We start from the raw sequence: 20,904 nt of genomic DNA, 5'->3' as shown, positions 1-20,904 counted from the left end.
CTCGCTAAATGGCTTTATCAGCTACAACCTTATCATCATCATCGTCGCTGCAATTGATCAATGTCTCGCATAGATTTGTCTCTGCAACTCATTTCTCTTTTGACTCCATCATCTTACGCCGCCGATTGAAACGGCCACTCGCTTCTCAGGTATCTTGTGTAATCCGAATTGTTGAGGAATTTGAAACTTGAGAGGTCATCTCTTTTGTTCTTAGTCGCGTAGGAGATACGATGAATCAGAGGATCGATTCTTCTTCGACGCGTACGAATACGATGTCGTTTCAGATGACGATGATGATGATGATGAGAGGGAGAGTAGTGTGGATCTTCTGGTCAGATTCTTAACGAGTATGTTCAAGAAGGTCTCTAAGCGAGCTAAAAAGGCCTCCCGCCGTGTTTTGCCAGCCGACATCTCTCCTTGACTCGTGATAACTAACTAACTTCTTGTTGTTTTGCAACATTGCTGTTGTTGTTTTGTATGATTTGTGTAATTAACCCTAAGGTGGTGTCATTTGCTTGCAGATGTCATTTGCAATAGATGGGATATTGCTATTGGGTTCACTTTCCATCACCAGAGCTTTTCTTGAGGTTATCTCTTTTTATACTTTCTCTTACTTGATTGTATGTGTACCGTTATGTTGCTGTTTCGGTTAGGTTAAGCTTTCGAATTAGAATGGAATGTTTTTTTATCTTCTAAAGAAAAATATATATACCTTTTCTCGAGTGACAGTGTCTTTATTTAACTAGTTTATGAGTGTTAAAAACGGGGTAAGATGTTTGTGAATTTTAGGCTGGCTTTATTTAGCTTAAGTATCATGCCATGGACATGTGATATGCTAAGTATAAGTTCTCTCGCAGGTGATATGCAATCTTGGGGGAACAGTGTTTACGGTGATTCTGCTAATTCGTTTGTTCTAGATAAGAGCTTCCTTCTTCTAGAATTACGGCAACTCTTTTGGACCAAACCCGTTCTAGCTTTAAAAAAAACATATATATATATATATATATATAGAGTTTCAAATGTTGTTGTTATTCGTCATGCCCCCTATATGTGAAGGGAACATGTGAGTTAGTTGTGTAAATATTCGCTGGGGAGTCATCTAATGATCAAAGATTAAGAAACCAAAACAAACAAAAAAATCTAAATAGTCAATTGTACATAGTAGAGAGAGTCAATAGAAAATAATAGTCGACGGTGGGGTAATAAAACTGCAAGTTTAATTTTGCATATGACTATATTACAAGAAAATATGTTGTAATCCTGTATTCACATTTGGCTAATGAAAAGTTGATGTTGAGTTAAAAAACAAAAAATGTCATTTTCTTTTGTTTCTTCACTTTCCGTATAACCTTGCCTATCACCTTAGCTAGTTATGTTTATTATATGGTTTAAAACGTCTTCTATAACGTTGGTCCTGTTCTAACGATTTTTATTTCTTCCTTGCACCTAAACGTGTAGACTTCCGCCACTATGATGTGTTGAAATAGCGTGTCTTCACTTCTTAATCTCATGGTCATATGGCCTTGCCTGATTTTGTAAAAATACATGAGGCGTCCATTTATAATAACGGTCACGGCCGAATCCGTTGGGCCACAAAGCTATTGGGTAATTTGAGTCATTTGGACCCACTCGTTAAACACAGTGTTAAACACAGGGTTACCCACCTTTCTTTCACATTGTGGTTAGTTGTGGCCACACGATGAGGATACGACATAAAAGAGAGGAGTCGGCACCACCACACACCACAAGACCCTCACTAGACTCATATATATCGTTGACTTTCATTTTCTCTGCACGCAACTTATCCAAAACGCGGTTTCTACACTTTCACACAAAAAGAGGAAAAAATATTCTAAAAGTTCAACTTATACAATTTCCATCAATCTCTTTGTTTGTGAGTTGTTACATATTAGCAGTGGCGGAGCCGGCGGAGAGATTCACCCGGGGCAATACAAAGTTCGGACATAAAATCAGAGGGGGCATTAAATTTTTTTTTAACACTTATCCACACAATTTTTGAAAATTCATGTGGGGCAGCTGCCCCCCTTCCCACCCCTCTACATCCGCCACTGCATATTAGTGTATACATTTTTATGGAAACCAATGTATCTGTCTAATTATATTTTATTTTAAATAATATAGTAGTGCCATCTCTTTGGAAAATTAAAAAGTAGGTTGGTATACTATAGACCAAGAAATTTTAGAAATAATACATTCCGTCAAACACTCAACTATTAACTAATAATTACACTTCAGCTTTCTTTTCTTTTTTTCTCGTCTTTTTACGTTTCAGTTTTCACGCAAAAAATGGCTTATTTCCTTACGAACTAGTTGTTCCCGACTTTTTCACACACGAACTTTTAAGGCATGCCAAAAACCACACGAACAATAGAAATATTAAAAATTTCCTTATGAACTAATTATTTCCAACTTTTTCACACACAAATTTTTAAACTTTGCCAAAGGCACATGAAATACGCTATTTTTTTAATTACATACACAAACTATCAATTTTAAGTTAATTCCCCTAAAATTATTAATTGTGTTATTTAAACATTAACTTAGTTTATAATAGGTAGATAGCCGATTTAATTTAGGTTGATAAAAAAGATAATATATTGTTTTTTTTTCTTTTTGTCAACTGTTCTTCTTTTTCAAAAATCGTTTTTACTCTTCATCATCAATTAGAAATAAAATTTATTATTTTTTAGAAGATTAAAAGTTTTACATGATGTATAAAGAAAGAAGAACATCAACTACTAGTTTACCAATCCGCTATGTTACTGCTCTTCTTTCTTTATGCATTATATAAAACGTTTAATCTTCTACAAAATAATAAATTTTATTTTCAATTGATGATGAAGAGTAAAACGATTTTTAAGAAGAAGAGCACTTGACAAAAAGAAAAGAAAAAAAACAAAACAACGTATTTTCTTTTTTATCAACCCAAATTAAACCGATTATCCACCTGTTATAAACTAAGTTAATGTTTAAATAACACAATTTACGATTTTAGAGGAATTAGCTTAAAATTGATAGTTTGTGTATGTAAGTAAAAAAATAGCGTACTTCATGTGGTTTTGGCATAGTTTAAAAATTTGTATGTAAAAAAATTAGAAATAATTAGTTCATAAGGGAATAAGTAATATTTCCATTGTTTGTGTGAATTTTTGAATGGTTTAAAAGTTCGTGTGTAAAAAGCCGGGAACAACTAGTTAGTACGAGAATAAACAATTTTCCCGTTTTCATGCTATATATTTTCGCAGTAGCTTCTAAAGTACAAGCCTTTAGTACACATCGGTATGAACGCTACCGTGGGGGTCCTACTGTTTAGCAACGGTACCGATCAGGCAACTAAACCGGACTTATCACACTTTCCTGGACTCTCTTGTCTCTTTGAATTTCCTACCGATCCATTTTCTTTATTCAATGTATTTTTATTGGTTTGTTTATGTTAACATTATTATGATGCACATGCATACCGAAGCTTTTTTTGACCAACATACGTGGCAAAACCTGAGAAAATAAAATAAAAAAGTGAGATCGTCCATATATATAGACGCCAGACGTAGAGACGAAACCTCATCAAACCACAGCTTTTCATTTTCTATCCCAAAGAAAAGAGCAGCGAACTGAGTCTGATCAATCTTTAATTTTCAGAAACAAAAAAAAAAGTATAATAATGGGTCTAATGAATGGTGTGAACGATGATGAGTACGTAAGGCTATTAGGAGCATGGCCTAGCCCTTTCGTGCTGAGGACTCGGATCGCACTTAACCTAAAGCGTGTACCGTACGAGTACCTCGAAGAAGAAGATACGTTGAATTCCGAGAGCGTGTTAAACTACAACCCAGTCCATAAACAAATCCCCATCCTCATCCATGGAAACAAACCAATCCGTGAATCACTCAACATCGTCATGTACGTCGATGAAACTTGGCTCTCCGGTCCTCCGATACTTCCTTCTGATCCCTTTGATCGAGCCGTTGCTCGTTTTTGGGACGTCTACATCGATGAACACGTAAGTCATGAGACTATATATACTTTTCCTTTATTTATGTTTTAGCATATGGTGCATTCGCATATTTCCTTGAATGTATAATGTATAAATTGCCATTTACTTGAATAAGATTGGCATGTCTTTAATGTGCAACTGTTTAGAATATCGTAGTAAATTTCATAAATCATATAAATAATTAATCTTCTTGATCTTTTATATAGTGTTTCACATCAATCAATGGAGTAGCGGTAGCAAAAGACGAGGAGGAAAGAAAGACGGCAGTAGCGAAGTTAGAGCTGTGTATGGCTCTTTTGGAAGAAACGTTTCAAGAATGCAGCAAAGGAAGAGGCTTCTTTGGAGGAGACCACATCGGATTTATAGATATTGGTTTCGGGTCGATGTTGGGTCCTCTCAAGGTTCTTGAGAAATTTATAGGCCTCAAGTTCATACATCCAGAGAGCACACCAGGTCTTTTCCATTGGGCAGATAGATTCTACGCACATGAAGCAGTCAAGCCTGTCATGCCTGATATTGAAAAGCTTGTCGAGTTCGCTAGGCTTAAGTTCAATACTTCAATCTTTAAATAAAGACCAAAGGTTATAAAATTTATTATTTTGACCGGCATATTATCATATGCTTCCAATAATCTAAATCGGGGAATAAAATGTAGCCTCGGTTAATTTTAAGGTAGAGTCAAAATGTTCTTTTGTTTTTTTTTTCTCTTTCTTACTTCTTTATATGTATCCGATTTCGATTGTGGCACGCAAGAAAGTGTATGTTCTTGGATTTCATTATGCTGTAAAATTAATCAATAATCTACAAAACATTTTTCTCGAAAGTAGTACTAGCAATGCATTGTATGATTGAAATTTAACGTGTCATTTAGAGAAGCTTCGCCACATTCCATCAGTTTGGAGAAAAAATCCATAATGATCAACTTAACAGCAATTCCTGAGGTTATAAAAATACATATATAAAATATATGTATGTATATAAATATTAATATTTTATTATAACTATTTAATTTTATGGAAATTTCAACCAAAAATATTTAAATAAATATATATTTTCGATTGGATTTTCCGTAAATTTTAGATATTCACAATTAAATACTGATATTTACTACCAGAGTTTAAAATATTTTTTAACTAATTTCAGAAATTACTAGATCATCTATTATCGGACTACCAAATAAGTTATGTGGACTCAAGGCTAAACCCAAACTTGTCATATAATTATAACATATCTTAGGGGTTTATGTTTTTAACATCTCATTTACCACTTGACTGGCCATATTTATGCGAACATTTTTCATTTATAGAAAAATCTAAAAGAGGCATTCACTAAAATATCAAAACGATAAGAAAAAACAAATATATTTGTATTGAGAAATATAAATGTATTAATATATATTATTTTATTAAGTTTATATATTATTTGAATAGCTTAAATTTTTATTGTTTTATCGAATTATCTTATAATTAGTCCTAAACTAAAAAAAATCATTGATTAGGTGTTTTTTCATGCATGTGAGCACAATCATTCCTACATACAAAAACTAGCATCATAAGTTATTTTTATGTTTTAACCATTTTTAAATCTTTTTCAACTTTTTATTCTCTTTTTATCTCATGTTTGTCTTTTTAAACACCAATAAAATCTATAAGACTATAAGAGTGTAATTACATATTTCATTTGTTTCACAATAAATGTTACGTTGACATTTTTTCATTTTGTAAAGTGTTGTTCTCAAAATTTAATTCAAATTATAATTATTTTAAGCATTTTTTTTTAAATATATTGATTTAATAAATAATTTTATTTATCTTAATATTATTGGTTAACATTGTGTAATTAATAAAAATATATATACAGTTCAATCATTTTTGAATTTGTGTGAAAATATCAAAATGACAGTTTTGATGAAATTGAGGGAATATTAAACATTTCATGCAATGAAGTAAAGTAAACAGGTGAACATTTATTTATTTATGATTATTTTTATCTTTTTAACCAGTAATATGCATCAAATTACAAAAAGAAAACTTTGAACAAACGAAACTAAAATAAAACAAAGTAAGTAAGATTTTTTTAATTCAATTTATGTTTACTTAAAATATAAACAAATTGAGATATTAGTAATATTTTTGGTTACTCGATAAAAATATATATGTAAATTTATTTTACTATTTCATTAATTTTATTTTTATGGAAAGTCGATATGGATAATTTATTATTATTATGGATTCTTAGTTAATTATATATTGATAAATTTAAGTACTCATAAGACTAGTAATGATTTAAATAAGTTTAAGTTTAAGTTTTCTTAGTTTAGTCTAAGTTTAACTTGAAAATTTAAAAAATGCTTATTAAATAATAGTATAAATAAAATTTAATCAATATATGACCCAAAGAAGACATGTTTAAACCTAGTTAGTGGGTAAAGAAAAAAAAACTAGATCCTTCAAGATTTTATTATAAAAATTAATATGATTGGACTGAAAAACTTTAAAATAACTTGAGGAACATGCCGTCGACTTATTATTCTGGATCCACCTGATTCTTTATTTGTATGCATGTTATATATTAGCATTGTGAAACCATAACATATATATACATGTATATGAACACCACTCTTTTTTGGCATTAAAAACCATGTAAAATCTCTTTTCCGCGAAGCAGACTTTGTTGCTCTCCAAAATGCTAAGTACCAAATCTATATGAAATAATCACAATAAATTGATGATTTTTAAGAAGAAAAGTCGGCAGAATTTTTTTCGGTCAATGGAAAAGTCACCAGATTAGTATTAAATTTAGCACATTATTCTTATTCCACATATACAAGTTAGATCATAATGTTTATTTTTACTGTTATTCTTCTTTTTCGTGTGACTTTTTATCGTAAATTGAATCATATATGATTTCTGTTCATGGCCTTTGAGTTGGAACAGGAGAACAATATAACTTTTAAGTAGGATTTGAATTGAATTAAACACATAATAAATCTCCATATAATAAATCTCCATATGATAAACAATGGATGTACGACATTATACAGTTTTATGAGAATTAAGAATACAATTATCCAGATAAATCAGTATTCTAAAAAGTGTTTTAGGTGTTAGGTTCTCTAAAACCGTAGTGATTTTCTTGTAAACCGTCTGGATAATTATAATATGATAAAAATAAATAATAAACAGTTTAGAAATTACAGCAATTAATATATTTTAGTATAAAATCTTATGAAAATAAAAAATATGAATATTATTCCCAATTATGACATTTAATATATATATATTGTTTTAATTGGTAAACATCTAGAAAGATTAACTAATAATTTATACGTCCAATTAATTATTTTTAGCGTTAAGCGTTAGCGCTTAACGTTTTCTTGTACAATGGATAAATTCGTCAATCAACATATGTTTATTAAATTTATTATAAAATTGAAATAACCCAAAAATACATATCTTTATTAAATCGTCGAATACTGCAAAAATATTAATAATTTATATTGCCTTCACATTTTTTATCACACATATCATGAATTCACATAGTCTTTTGCCTTCTTCGCATCGATCTCTTTTCCTACTTGTTACACACAACAAGAAAACCACAAAGATATAAATAAATGTTAGGAAAAGATCATATACCATGAATGAATAAAAATGCAACTTTTATTCACGATTGTTGCAAAAACTTACGATGTGGTCCACATTCCCTAGAACATTTAGGTAAACATCCGAATCTATCATGTATTGGACCGGTGATACATATGCTATAACACAACTTGATGCACTCTCCCCAACGTCCGAGTTTCATATCTATAACTTCCGACTCAACTACAATATTTCCAATCATCAACATCATCACAATAAATACAACTGTTCTTTTCATCTCCATTACTTTTAGAATACAAAGATTTTTTCTCAGAAAGGAGAGGGAGCAAAGTTATCTTTGTAATGGCCCTAACAGTTAGTCATATGTTACATTATATAGTCTTTATTATTAAAACATTTAATGTATCTAACAATTTATTATTCAAAAAAATGTATCTAACAATTTGTTGTATGTTATACTATATAAAATATCAGTAATAACTAATGAAAATACTATAACTTCACTAAGATAATTATAGTACTATATATGTTTCCAAAAAACTCAATATTTAAATTTGAGTCTAGACAATATAAAACATTGAATCTCACTTTCTAATAAATATATATTAATTTTCTTTAAAAATATTTGATAAATCTCTCTTATTAAAAACAGGAACATTTTAGTGGATCTAACATTTAGTCATATGGTATATTATATAACCTCTTTTATTAAAAAATAAATATCTTTATTATTAAAATAATTTTTTTTAATGGATCTAACATTTTTTCATATGTTATACTAATATAAATGTCATTAATAATTAATGAAAATACTAGATACTCTGTAATATAATTATAGAAACAACATTAAAGTACTAGATATGTTTCCAAACAACTGAATAATTAAATTTGAGAGTCTAGACGATTTAAATTGAATACCACTTTTAATTATTTTTCAAATTATTTGATAAATCCCCTTCTTATTAATCAAGGAGCAATTCTTGAGAGTAACATTTGTTTTGTAAATTATTTATATGTGTGTCATGCTGACGTGGCGGCACCATATTCATTCTCATCCCATTTTTAAACTTACCCTCAATTCACTAGAATAATTACATACGAATGCCATTGTGATACATGTGAATAATTGACTTATATAATAGTCTTATCGTTGAACCTAACCGAATTATTCGCATTACGCATTCAATTAATGATGCATCCGTTTATAGCAATCTTAATTTACTGCCTTTAATTTCGTGTATTAATTTAATGCCACTAATTTATTGTTTTTAGTTTCGTGTGTACATTTATAGCAACCTTTGTAGAGCGACTTTAATTTGGTTTCGATTTTGAAAACTACTATGATTGGCAATTATGATTCGTCCATAATGAATAAACAATCATTCTTTTTATCATTCATTCATTTTCAAAATAGGTAATTATGCTGTCATTCAAGAAGTGGCAATTATGAGTCAAAAAATATCGGGTATTAATTGCATAATACTAACGAAAATTTAAACTTGGTGTACAAGATCTAAAAATATATATAATGAAAGTGGAGGTCATTCCGAACAAAATAAGTCGTGTACATGTAGGTGTGATTATATAAGGTTTCTATTACTTTTATTGTCTTGTAATTCGTGTACATATTGCTCCTTTTTTTTTGCCTGATAGCAATTCGTCTAATGGTTTACAGGGTTTTAACCAGAGCATTTTCAAGCGAGATACTAAGAATCAAAGTGGAGCTTTATCTTTCTAATTCACAGGTTTTTGTAATTCACATTTTTTTATGTTTACTTTTAAGTATATTACTTTTATCTTTACCTTTCTAATTCAGATGTTTTTCTATGAGAGACTAAGAATCGAGTTCAGACTAAGAATCAAAGTTTAGCTTTACCTTTTTAATTCACAACTTTACCTTTCTAAGTCGGTAAAAAAATACTGACTTGCTTTACCTTTTTAAGTCGATAGTTTTTTTTTTTAAATTAGGCCACATGCCCACAAGTATCTTTCCTTATTTCTTTTATGTTTACTTTTAAGAATATTATATGCAGCTGTTTGTTACTCTTTGTTATTTTAATATTTTTGATTAGCAGTTATATAATTTCGGTAAATGAATAGACTTGATTTTTTTGGATTGTTGTTTATTGATTATTAGCTAATAATCAAAAATTTGATAATAGTCTCATTCATGGAGGACCAACTCAGAGAAAGCAGCCACACAAGATATGTTTTATTATATGATTTATATTTGGTGTTCATATTTTCATAGACAAATGAGGACTGGCCACATATTTATTTAATTTATTATAATTGTCACACATATAAATAATATGGAGAATATATATATATAGAGAATATGAAATTTAATATAAGTAGGGAACTATATATCTAGCATATTGTAAAGTCGGAAATATAGAAACTTATATCAAAGTATTTTTTCTCTATATGGAATTTCAGTTACCGTACAATTAAGCTTATCTTACTTGATAAAACAATATATTTAAAGCTTCTTCGCACAAGTTTGTCAATATTAATTGGATTTTTAATTTATGAAAATATATGAATATATGGTGCTGCATTGATAGTAATACATTTACTACTCAAAATATTCTCACGCGTTTATATCTTTCTTTTTTTTAATATAAAACGAATAAATTCAATATTGGACTAACAATCTAACATATTATTAATTTTCCTTTATTGATTAATAGGTGAATACATTTATGAAACAAATTCAAATTAATAAATATGTATCATCCCTTTCTTATTAATAGGGAAGCAAAGTAAAAAATAACCTTTTAGTTAATACTTATTTACCCTAATGCCATGCTGACATGTCAGCTCCACAATTCTCTTCAGACCATATTTAGAAATATCCTTAACTCACTAAATATATTACAGGTTTTGCTATTGGTCTCACTTCTCTTAAATATTGGTTTAGACTATAGTTATGCATATAAATCCTTCTTTTCTATTTATGACAGTGTTTTGAACACCATAAATAAGAAATATGAATGCTTGCGTGGCCCGCAATAAGAAAATTGGAAATAAGCAACGATTAATTACTCTATATATTTGACTATATTAATAGAGAGAATAATTTAGTTTCTTATTCGGTACAAAGTAAGTTACTCATAGTTAGCAACATTTATGCGAGATTTTCCTAATCAAAATATGAAAATTTATTTTTGCATTTAAAGTAAAGATACGTGCACTAAGTATGATTATTTAATTTGACAAAAAAGTATGATTATCCTCTATATATTAATAAAGAAACATTTAAAAAGTTGTAACCTTAAGTTTGTATTAATTAAAATTTTTTTGCTTAAGTGTCACTTAATTATGATGTTAATTTAGTTTACATGGCACCATAAAAATCAATTAAAAATTAGTAATTTTAAAAACTAATTTCTAGGAAATATTATATTAATCCAAACATAAATGTATATGATATGATAAACTTAATACTCGACGATCTGATTAAATTAATACTCGACGATCTCATTAAATTAATACTCGAGGATCTCATTAAATGATACTTTCTTTAAATGGCTCAAGGTTGATTTATATTGTGATTCAACATAATATTTTTTAAAAAATGTGTAAGATACACTCTTAGTCCATATTACTAAAACAGAAATTTAAATCAAATTTTACTATATATTATGGTCTAAGTATTGCATGCTTTTGGTATAAAACAGAAACTATGATTTTCTAAGTGTTGTTTTTTTTTATTAATAACAAAGAGACGCTTTAATAAAATAATAGCAAAAGAGACGCAGCTATTCAAAATTGTTTTGTTAATAAAAGAAAAAAAATATTTTATAGCAAAGAAACACAATTTTAGTTTAGTTTTCAAATTTGTAATTGTCTTTTTTAATATTTTAATTTTCCATCTTATATTTTCAAAACGAAAGTAAATTATGGTCTAAATATTGCATGATTTGGTATAAAACAGAAATTTAAATCAAATTTTAAAATTTAAATCAAATTTTACTATATATTATGGTCTCAGTATTGCATGCTTTTGGTATAAAACAGAAACTAATGATTTTCTAAGTGTTGTTTTTTTTTATTAATAACAAAGAGACGATTTGATAAAATAATAGCAAAGAGACACAATTTTAGTTTAGTTTTCAAATTTGTAATTATCTTTTTTAATATTTTAATTTTCCATCTTATATTTTCAAAACGAAAGTAAAAATCTGATATTTTGAAAATTAGTATAACTTCAAAATCGAAAAAAATTTACATTTTATTTACTGACAAGTTAGTAAAAGAAAATATCCATATGTATCAGCCCAACATATAAATGATTATATAAACAAACAAAAATTGTAAAAAAAACCGATCATATATAAATCTTATTTTTTTCAATACAATATGTTTAATTAGAAAATAACTATTTATTTCTGATTATCTATAATCAAGGTCGTTAAATGTTCTTTTTAGTTTTAATTGAGTCGAAATAGGATCAATTGTAAACTGTTGGTATTATGATCATTAGAAGACAGTAAAAATCCTAATATTTGAACCAAATTTTCCTGATACACAATTTATGTATCAAACTCTTTTGGTAAGTTTAAATTAATTGTTTTTATACCATACTGTTTGAATAGTTGAGAAACTTTTTGACCAAGTTAATGATTCCACCAAATTTTTAAGCTTGATACAAAATTTTGAAAAAGTTCTATATGGTAAGTTTAATTTAAGATAATAATATACTTTGTCACCAAGTCTAAAATTTCGACAACTCAAAACAACTTTGCTAAATATGTTTGTGGTAGTTATTGAAAATTTACGTAAATATTGGTTCAATATATCACATTAAAATATGGTTTTTAGATAATTAGTTCTAATTATTTTAACTTTTCAAACAATCCGAAAACCTATCTATACCTACTATATATATACGGATGAGTTTTTCCTTATAAATACCATCAAATGTTTTCATAACCCTTAATCTATGATTATAAGAATATCAATGATATCTCATTTTAATTGTTTGATTTGAGCTTCTATATTTTTCTATGTGTACTAAATATTTATACTTAGTTAATTATTCTACATTGAAAAAACATAAATATCAAATATATTTTAAACACAAAAACACATGTATTCAGAAATCATAAAATTTTACAATATGAAAAAATAAATTTTAAAATAAATATTTCACCATGCGCAAGGTGCAGGTCTTATCCTAGTCTCTCTTAATAAAACATAAATATTCTAATGGATCTAATATTTAGTCATATGCTATATTATATAACCTATTTTATTAAAAAAAACATTTAGGGTCCTAAGTCCTAACCTTTAGTCAAATATTATATTATATAAGATATCATTGATAATTAACGAAACAATATAACTTCATTATGATAACTATAGAAACAACATTAGATATGTTTCCGAACAACTCAATAATTAAATTTGAGCCTAAAATAATATAAAACATCGAATCTCACGTAGTAATATGTTTCAAATAGTATATTTTATTGATTTTTAAAGTTTAATGACTATTTTTAATTGTTAATAATATTAAGAACTAAAGTGTAAAGTTCTGATTTTCTAAAAATAAATTGACTGATAGAGAACCATTCATTTATTCTTTTATTTTAAAGGTGGATTTCTTTAAAATAAGGGGGCTTGTTAGAGATGCTATGATCATTTGTTTTTAATTGCATTATTAACCTAATAAATTTATTGTCCTGGAAACACCAAATAATAATGAAAATAATTGTAGTGACAGAATTGATTAAGGTGGAATACTGGATGAAACACTACCTAGGAGGATTGGCCCGTAACCTAGAAAGTTGCTGGATCGTGTTGGATTAAAAAAACTAACTAGTCAACAGTCAATTCTGCACACTTTCGCGGTACGGTCAAATTGAAACACCTTTGTATTTTCCAACGCCTAATCTTTAATTACCACTATTACTTTTCAACATAAAATCTTTTGTTTTATTTGTCTAAAAGTCAAATAACAAATCTTAAAAAGGGAGACTTTTGAATTGATAAAAGAAATTAAAACCAGCCGCCAAAAATGGCAGCAAAAGAAGAAGCTCAAGAAATAAAAATATAAGTATAATCGAATTGTTCCTTTATAAATATTCACCCAAACATCAGTCGAGTAAACAGGCAAAACAATCCTTCATCAAATGTTGAAAAACAAGAAAACAGACAACTCCATCTCTCGAGATACAACTCAAATCAAGAAAAGACAAAAAACAGAGATGGCTCAGAATGGTTCGAACGGTACCGTGAAGCTTATTGGTACATGGTCAAGCCCATTCGCCTTGAGGGCTCGGATCGCTTTACACCTCAAGTCAGTAGAGTACGAGTACATAGAAGAAGCCGATGTTCTGAATTCCAAGAGCGATCTTCTTATTAAATCCAACCCAATCCACAAGAAAGTCCCTGTCCTTATCCATGGTGATGACTCAATATGTGAGTCTCTCAACATCGTCCAGTACGTGGACGAAGCCTGGCCTTCTAAGCCTTCTATCCTCCCTTCCAATCCCAAAGAACGTGCTTCTGCTCGTTTCTGGGCACACTTCGTCGATGGAAAGGTAACAAAACAGTTTAACTATCACTTTTGTTTCATTACAAATGCCCGAAATAATTAAAACTTAGAATATGTGTATATATGGTACAGGGCTTTGAATCAATCGATGCGGTGGCTGGAGCTAAGGATGACGCCGGGAGGATGGCGGCGGCGGGAAACCTGATGGAATCTCTCGCAGCGTTGGAGGAGGCGTTTCAGAAGAGCAGCAAAGGCGGAGAGTTCTTTGGAGGCGAAAACATTGGCTACGTCGACATCGCATGTGGAGCCATAGTGGGCCCATTATCAGTCATCGAGGCGTTTTCAGGTGTGAAGTTTTTAAGTCCAGATACAACACCGGGATTGGTCCAATGGGCCGAGAGATTTAGAGCCCATGAAGCTGTGAAACTTTATATGCCTACCGTTGCTGAGTTCGTCGAGTTTGCCAAACAGAAGTTCAATGTTCAGTAAGATCAGAGATGACTTTAAAAGGAAAGTCTTTAATGTGTTTGAATCTGATTTATGTTTTGCCAAAAACACTGTTGTTTGTAAGAGTTACTATTTGCGAAATATGTAATAATAATTCGTTATACCGAATACAATAAACATTATCCTTGGGTTGCTTACATTCCATGCAAATTGGCCATTGCTTTAGGGTATTGAAATCAGACGAGACCAAAACTTTAACAATTTAGCATTAAAGCTTCGTTGACCACTCCCACTAAGGTTGAGAAACACACCCATTCATAGGCAAGAAGATACGTTATATGTATAACATATAATCTAACTATTTTTTTAGCAAAAAACATATAATCTAATTATATATATATATAAAGCATTTAATATGTCTGTTTCTTAAATTAAAACATTGTTTTTCTCATAACCAAACACCATTCAATCAATAATAGTAAATTCCTAAATACAGAAGTATTTAATACTACATCCGTTTTATTTTAGTTGTCATTTTACACTTCAAGACACATATTAATAAAACATTTAATTTTGTATATTTACTAGATAAAAACATCATTATCAATACATCTAACCACATTTCAACTTAAAGAAAAATACTCCCTCCGTTTCTAAAAGATTCATGTTCTGGAAAAAACTTTCGTTTCAAAAAGATACATTTTTTATGTTTTCAATATATAAATTAATGACAAATTATACATTTCAAAAAATATAATTGTATTTATTAAAATTTTATTGGTTAAAAATTATGGGGAATATTTCATTAAGAAAAACAATGCATTGGTAACTACAATTTTATGTTTTTTCTTAATAAGTGTAAAAAATCTAAAACATGCATCTTTTAGAAACAGAGGGAGTATATTAGAATAAAATGTCAATAAATTTTGCATTGAATTCATAAAATAACACTTATTTTGAAACGAAAAATTTTGCTCTGCAACGACAAATAATTTGAAAAAGAGAGAGAATTCATTGGAGCCAAAACATCACATTAGAGTTGAGTTGATGTAGAAAGGATGCATATAGGTTTTATGTCACCATTTTATGATGAATATATTTATAATATAAATTCTTTTGTTGTCATCTGATTATCATGGATAACACTGGTTAGACTTGGAATATATGATTGAGATACTAAAATCGGTAGAATACATACAAATCTTCATTGAAAAGAGAAAGTCGAAAACTCAATCAAACATGACACATACTGACATACAAACAAAGATTAAAATTGAAACGAAACGAAACCAAACGCTACACTACTTCAGCTTAATCCATAAGCATTTCATCAGATAGATAATAGAATTTGGACTCACCTGCCTTTGACTAGCCTAAATACTTCTTACAAAACTTCTGCATGTATTATTACCCCAATTTAAAATCCGCTATAGCTTAGGAGGATCAGTCACTCTAGAGTAATATTAATAACTGTAATTAGTCAACAGTCAATCCTGGCGCACTTCCAAAGTCAAGCGCCGGTGAAATTGAAACCATCTCATCTCCAGCGACTAATCTTTGGTTGTAACTTTCAAAAATCAAATCTAGAATTAAGACCTTAAGATCATAAAAGTAATACCAAGAAATATACTCAGCCGCCAAAACGCCAGCTGGAGAAGAAACTCAAGAAAGAAACAAGATAATCAAATTGTTCTTTTATAAGAATTAAAATAAATACTCACCCAAAACAACTCCATTGATCTCTCGAGACACAACACAACTCAAGTTAAGACCCAAATTTTAGCAAAAAAAAAAACCCTCAAGTTAAGAAAACAAAAGGAAGTAAAGTCTCAGATGGCTCAGAGCGGTTTCAAAAGTACTGTGAAATTATTGGGGACATGGGGCAGCCCCTTCGCTTTAAGGGCTCAAGTAGCTCTACATCTCAAGTCCGTGGAGTACGAGTACATAGAAGAAATCCTTAACTCCAAGAGCGATCTTCTTCTGGAATCCAACCCAATCTACAAGAAAGTCCCTGTCTCAATCTGCGAGTCTCTCAACATCGTTCAGTACATCGACGAATCTTGGCCGTCAGATCCTTCTATCCTCCCCTCACATCCCAATGATCGTGCCTTTGGTCGTTTCTGGGCTCACTTCGTCGACGGAAAGGTAACAAATAATTAAAGTGATATCAATTATTCTATTTTCTATATCAAACATCAATTATTTACTTGACTAGTCTTTTTAAAAAATTTATCTTACTAATTAAATATTGGAGAAATTAGATAATAGTAATGCAAGCAAATTTTTTTTTTTTTTTTTTTTGAGAAAAGGGCTTTTATATATATATATATATATATGATATGTGCCTGAAAAGGCAATGTTTAGAGCCGAAGCCCATTACAACAGGTCCTTTAAGCCATTCAGAAACAAAAGAGGAGTAGTCAAACGGTGCTTCCAGAGTATTACAGAGCGACATGCAGAGATGAGAGAAGACACCGATCAAGTTTGAGAATCAGAGCCATTCACATCGAGAATCAGTGGTAGGGAGATGATCCATCAGCTAGCAGTCCAAGTCTGAAATAGGGTAGAAGCGAAGGTCGGGTTTTGATCTCGAAGACTGGAGATTCTATTCTTTATCAATGAATACGCTGAATTGGAGATCGAAGTCGAGGAGCGGAAGTTCTGCCGGTGAAGACGGTTATTACGCTCAGACCAGATGGAATTGATCGATGCTTGCCAAGCTAGAAGACGGAGGCATCTTTCTGATTTGAAACCGCGTTGATGCTCGAGATAGTGAACGTTCTGAGCCCAAGTACGATCTGCTCTACAGTTTGCTTTCACTGCTAAGAAGCTCCAAACCGCAAAAGAGAAAGGGCATTCAAAGAATATATGGTCTCTCGACTCATTTGCCGCATTACAAAGAAGACAGAGAGGGCTTGTGGTGAGCCCCCAGCTGATGATACGATCTCTTGTCGGGCACCTGTTTAGGATGACCAACCATGCAAGAAAGCTCTGCCTCGGAATCCCTCGAGAGAACCAGATAATCTTGGACCAGGAGACTGGAGTTTGATGCGGTTTAATGAGATTATAGGTCAGCCCAGTTTTGAAAGTTGGGGAAGAATTACCTGGTTGATTCCACTCATAACTGTCATGCGATTGAGACAGACTGAGAGTAGTGAGGAAGACATGGAGAGCCAGTTGAGAGTCCGAACGCGGGGCGGGTAGATGCCACGCCTCATCATAGTAGATATCAACCAGTGTAGCCGTCTGGCGGATACCCAGAGCTGAAGGGGTTGTTATACCCAAGAAGTCCCTGATGTTTCCAAAAGGGCTCCAATTGTCTGACCAGAACCGCATGGATGCTCCGTCCTCTACCTTAATGGAGACCCAATTGTAAGCATACTCGCGCACCCTTAGTAGTTTCTTTATTGCAAAAGAGTGTGACTGGTTTTCCTTGATCGTCCAAAAATTACTTTTGCAAAAATGCAAGCAAATGTTTTAAGAATTTTTAATAGATTTTAAATTCAACTAATCAATTATTTCTAAGACGACGTTATGAAATAGTCTAAATATAATATCATCATTAAACATGCGTATATCTTGAATTGGACATGACAATAGTGCTTTGAAACGATCAATGCGGTGGCCGGAGCAAAAGATAACGATGTGAGAATTGTTGGAATTGTGTGAGCCCATGTCCAACTCTATTTTATCCGATTAGTACGATATTGTCCACTTTGGGCCTTAATGACAAGCCCGCATGAATTTACTTTTGGTTTCCATCCCAAAAGGCCTCGTACTAATTAGAGTTGGACTTCTCTTTATATATTAGACTTTTCTTTGTCTAATATCCAATGTGGGACTTAGATTGACATCTCACATTCTCCCCTTCAAATTAAGAACCACAACTCATCTCTTGTGTGTTTCTCTTCCTTTGAGAATGCGTCTCCACAACATCACATACATCACAGGTTCCATGATCTTCTGACATTCCTGCTACAGACTTTCTTTTTTCTTTTTTCAAGGATTCCTCATTCCTTCGAGGGGTATTTTAGTCTTTCTTGCAGATCTTCGTCAAACCGCTCTGATACCAAATGTTAGGATTGTCAAATCCCATGTCCAACTCTATTTATCCGATTAGTACGATATTGTCCACTTTGGACCTTAATGACAAGCCCGCATGGATGTGGTGACATCTCACAAGAATGGCTATGGCGGGGGACTTGACAGAGTGTCTAGCGTCGCTTGAGGAGGCGTTTCAGAAAAGCAGCAAAGGTGGATACTTCTTCGGAGGAGAAAGCATTGGGTTCTTCGACATCGCTTGTGGGTCTATGGTGGGCCCGCTTTCGGTCGTCGAGGTGTTTTCAGGTGTGAAGTTTTTAAATGAAGATACAACACCGGGCATGCTTCGGTGGGCTGAGAAGTTCAGGGCCCATGAAGCTATGAAACCTTATTTACCTACTGTCACCGAATTCTTTGAATTCGCTAAAAAGAAGTTTAATGTTCAGTGAGGATTTACATCTCAATATGGTTTTAGAAAGATGTGTTCCAATCCAGCCAGAAACCAGTAAAAACAATGATATATTAATTATGAGTTTTGGGGGATTTTTATGTTACCATTTTTTTTATGTTATGAGTTTTTGATTGCCATTTCTTATTCATGAAAGCTGCTAATTAAGTTCTATGATATTTAGTTTTTAAATTTATTAAATGATAATTTTTTTTTGTGTTGCATTAATTTGATTAAATTCGTCGATTCAAAAAATTAATTTCAAGCGATTTGACATCACTTGATTATACGAATCAAGTCTCTATAGCTTATTTGAACTTGTAGATTGAGCAAAGTTATCAAACTTTAAGCTTTTAATGGACCTAACGGTTAGTCATATGTTAGATTAGATAGTATATGTTATTAAAACATTTAATGGATCTATAAATTTGTCATATGTTATATTATATAAAATATCACTAATAGTTAATGAAAGTACTATAACTTCAGTAAGATAAATATAGTACTAGATATGTTTCCAAAACACTCAATAATTAAACTTAAGTCTAGACAATATAAAACATTGAATCCCACTTTTTAATAAATTTATATTAATTTTCTTTCAATTGTTTTGATAAATCTCTCTTATTAAAACAAAAACATTTAGTCATATGCTATACTATATAACCTCTTTATTAAAACAGAAAAAAATATTTATTATTAATTTTTAATGGATCTAACATTTAGTCATATGTTATACTATATAAAATGTCAATAATAATTAATGAAAATACTAGATATTCCCTAAGATAGTTATAGAAACAACATTAAAGTACTAGATAGGTTTCCAAACAACTCAATAATTAAATTTGAGACTAGATAATATAAAACATCGAATCCCACTTTTAAATAACTTTTTAATTAATTTTCTTTCAAATTATTTGATAAATCTCTCTTATTAAAACATAAATATTTTAATGGATCTAACATTTAGTCATATATTATATGACATAGCCTCTTTTATTAAAACAGAAACATCTTTATTATCAAAATAAAAACTTTTTAATGGATCTAACATTTAGTCATATGTTAAATTATACAAAGTGTCCCTAATAATTAATAGAAACACTAGATATTCACAAAGATAATTATAGAAACAACATTATACCGGTAGATATGTATCCAAACAACTCAATAATTAAATGTGAGTCAACACAATATAAAACACTGAATCTCACTTTCTAATATTTTTTTATTAATTTTTCAAGTTATTTTATAAATCTCCCTTATTAAAATTAAATATTTTAAAGGAACTAACATTTAGTCATATGGTATATTATATAACCTCTTTTATTAAAACATATACATATTAATGGTTCTAGCCTTTAGTCAAATCTTATATTAAATAAGATATCATTAATAATTAATGAAAACACTATATCTTCATTAAGATAAACATCTAGACGGATTAACTTTTAATCATCCGATTAATTATTCTAGATGTTCGGTTTAGCGTTGAGTCACCGTACGTTTAACAACGCTTTCTTGAATACAGTATAAATTCATCAATCAACAGATGTTTATTTGAAGTGATTATAAAGTTGAGATAACCAAACAATACATAATATTTATTAAATCTTTCGAATAGTTCAAAATATGAATAACTAATATTGTCTTCACAATTTTTTTGTCACACATATCTAAACATGAATTGCATAGTTTTTTGCCTTCTTCACATTGATCTCATTTTCTGCTCGTTACACACAACAACAATAACCACAAAGATATAAATAAATGTTAGGAAAAAATCATACATATATGCTGAATGAATATAAACATAAACATTTACGACTATTACTAAAAC

General features: G+C 30.3%; 3 protein-coding genes and 1 pseudogene across 3 annotated transcripts; all 4 read left to right on the top strand.

Moving 5' to 3' along the window:
• Nucleotides 1-8: 8 nt before the first annotated feature.
• Nucleotides 9-895, top strand: LOC130499740 (protein SHORT HYPOCOTYL IN WHITE LIGHT 1-like; annotated as a pseudogene).
• A 2,705-nt stretch (nucleotides 896-3,600) lies between these two features.
• Nucleotides 3,601-4,838, top strand: LOC108839244 (glutathione S-transferase U11-like). Its single transcript, XM_018612049.2, has 2 exons — nucleotides 3,601-4,021; nucleotides 4,222-4,838. Exons 1-2 carry the CDS (start codon nucleotides 3,683-3,685, stop codon nucleotides 4,585-4,587), a joined length of 705 nt encoding a protein of 234 aa, XP_018467551.1. The 5' UTR covers nucleotides 3,601-3,682; the 3' UTR covers nucleotides 4,588-4,838.
• An 8,821-nt stretch (nucleotides 4,839-13,659) lies between these two features.
• On the top strand, nucleotides 13,660-14,769 carry LOC108824327 (glutathione S-transferase U12). The gene is made up of 2 exons (XM_018597738.2): nucleotides 13,660-14,171; nucleotides 14,258-14,769. Exons 1-2 carry the CDS (start codon nucleotides 13,761-13,763, stop codon nucleotides 14,612-14,614), a joined length of 768 nt encoding a protein of 255 aa, XP_018453240.2. The 5' UTR covers nucleotides 13,660-13,760; the 3' UTR covers nucleotides 14,615-14,769.
• Nucleotides 14,770-16,090: 1,321 nt separating this feature from the next.
• On the top strand, nucleotides 16,091-19,201 carry LOC108824342 (glutathione S-transferase U12). The gene is made up of 3 exons (XM_018597755.2): nucleotides 16,091-16,717; nucleotides 18,173-18,225; nucleotides 18,759-19,201. Exons 1-3 carry the CDS (start codon nucleotides 16,406-16,408, stop codon nucleotides 19,060-19,062), a joined length of 669 nt encoding a protein of 222 aa, XP_018453257.2. The 5' UTR covers nucleotides 16,091-16,405; the 3' UTR covers nucleotides 19,063-19,201.
• Nucleotides 19,202-20,904: the final 1,703 nt, after the last annotated feature.

The sequence above is a fragment of the Raphanus sativus genome, chromosome 9 (assembly GCF_000801105.2).
Source record: "Raphanus sativus cultivar WK10039 chromosome 9, ASM80110v3, whole genome shotgun sequence".
Lineage (NCBI taxonomy): Eukaryota > Viridiplantae > Streptophyta > Magnoliopsida > Brassicales > Brassicaceae > Raphanus > Raphanus sativus.
The sequence above is the reverse complement of the archived record's forward strand: the minus strand, read 5'-3'. Positions and strand labels throughout refer to the sequence as shown.

What these genes read in the sequence shown, in the direction of transcription:
- LOC108824327 (XM_018597738.2), top strand. Translation starts at nt 13,761, where the DNA reads ATGTTGAAAAACAAGAAAACAGACAACTCCATCTCTCGAGATACAACT. An exon ending in CACACTTCGTCGATGGAAAG is followed by an intron (nt 14,172 to 14,257) that starts GTAACAAAACAG and finishes TATATGGTACAG; the next exon opens with GGCTTTGAATCAATCGATGC.
- LOC108824342 (XM_018597755.2), top strand. Translation starts at nt 16,406, where the DNA reads ATGGCTCAGAGCGGTTTCAAAAGTACTGTGAAATTATTGGGGACATGG. An exon ending in CTCACTTCGTCGACGGAAAG is followed by an intron (nt 16,718 to 18,172) that starts GTAACAAATAAT and finishes ACATGACAATAG; the next exon opens with TGCTTTGAAACGATCAATGC. An exon ending in AAAGATAACGATGTGAGAAT is followed by an intron (nt 18,226 to 18,758) that starts TGTTGGAATTGT and finishes TCTCACAAGAAT; the next exon opens with GGCTATGGCGGGGGACTTGA.
- LOC108839244 (XM_018612049.2), top strand. Translation starts at nt 3,683, where the DNA reads ATGGGTCTAATGAATGGTGTGAACGATGATGAGTACGTAAGGCTATTA. An exon ending in ACGTCTACATCGATGAACAC is followed by an intron (nt 4,022 to 4,221) that starts GTAAGTCATGAG and finishes TCTTTTATATAG; the next exon opens with TGTTTCACATCAATCAATGG.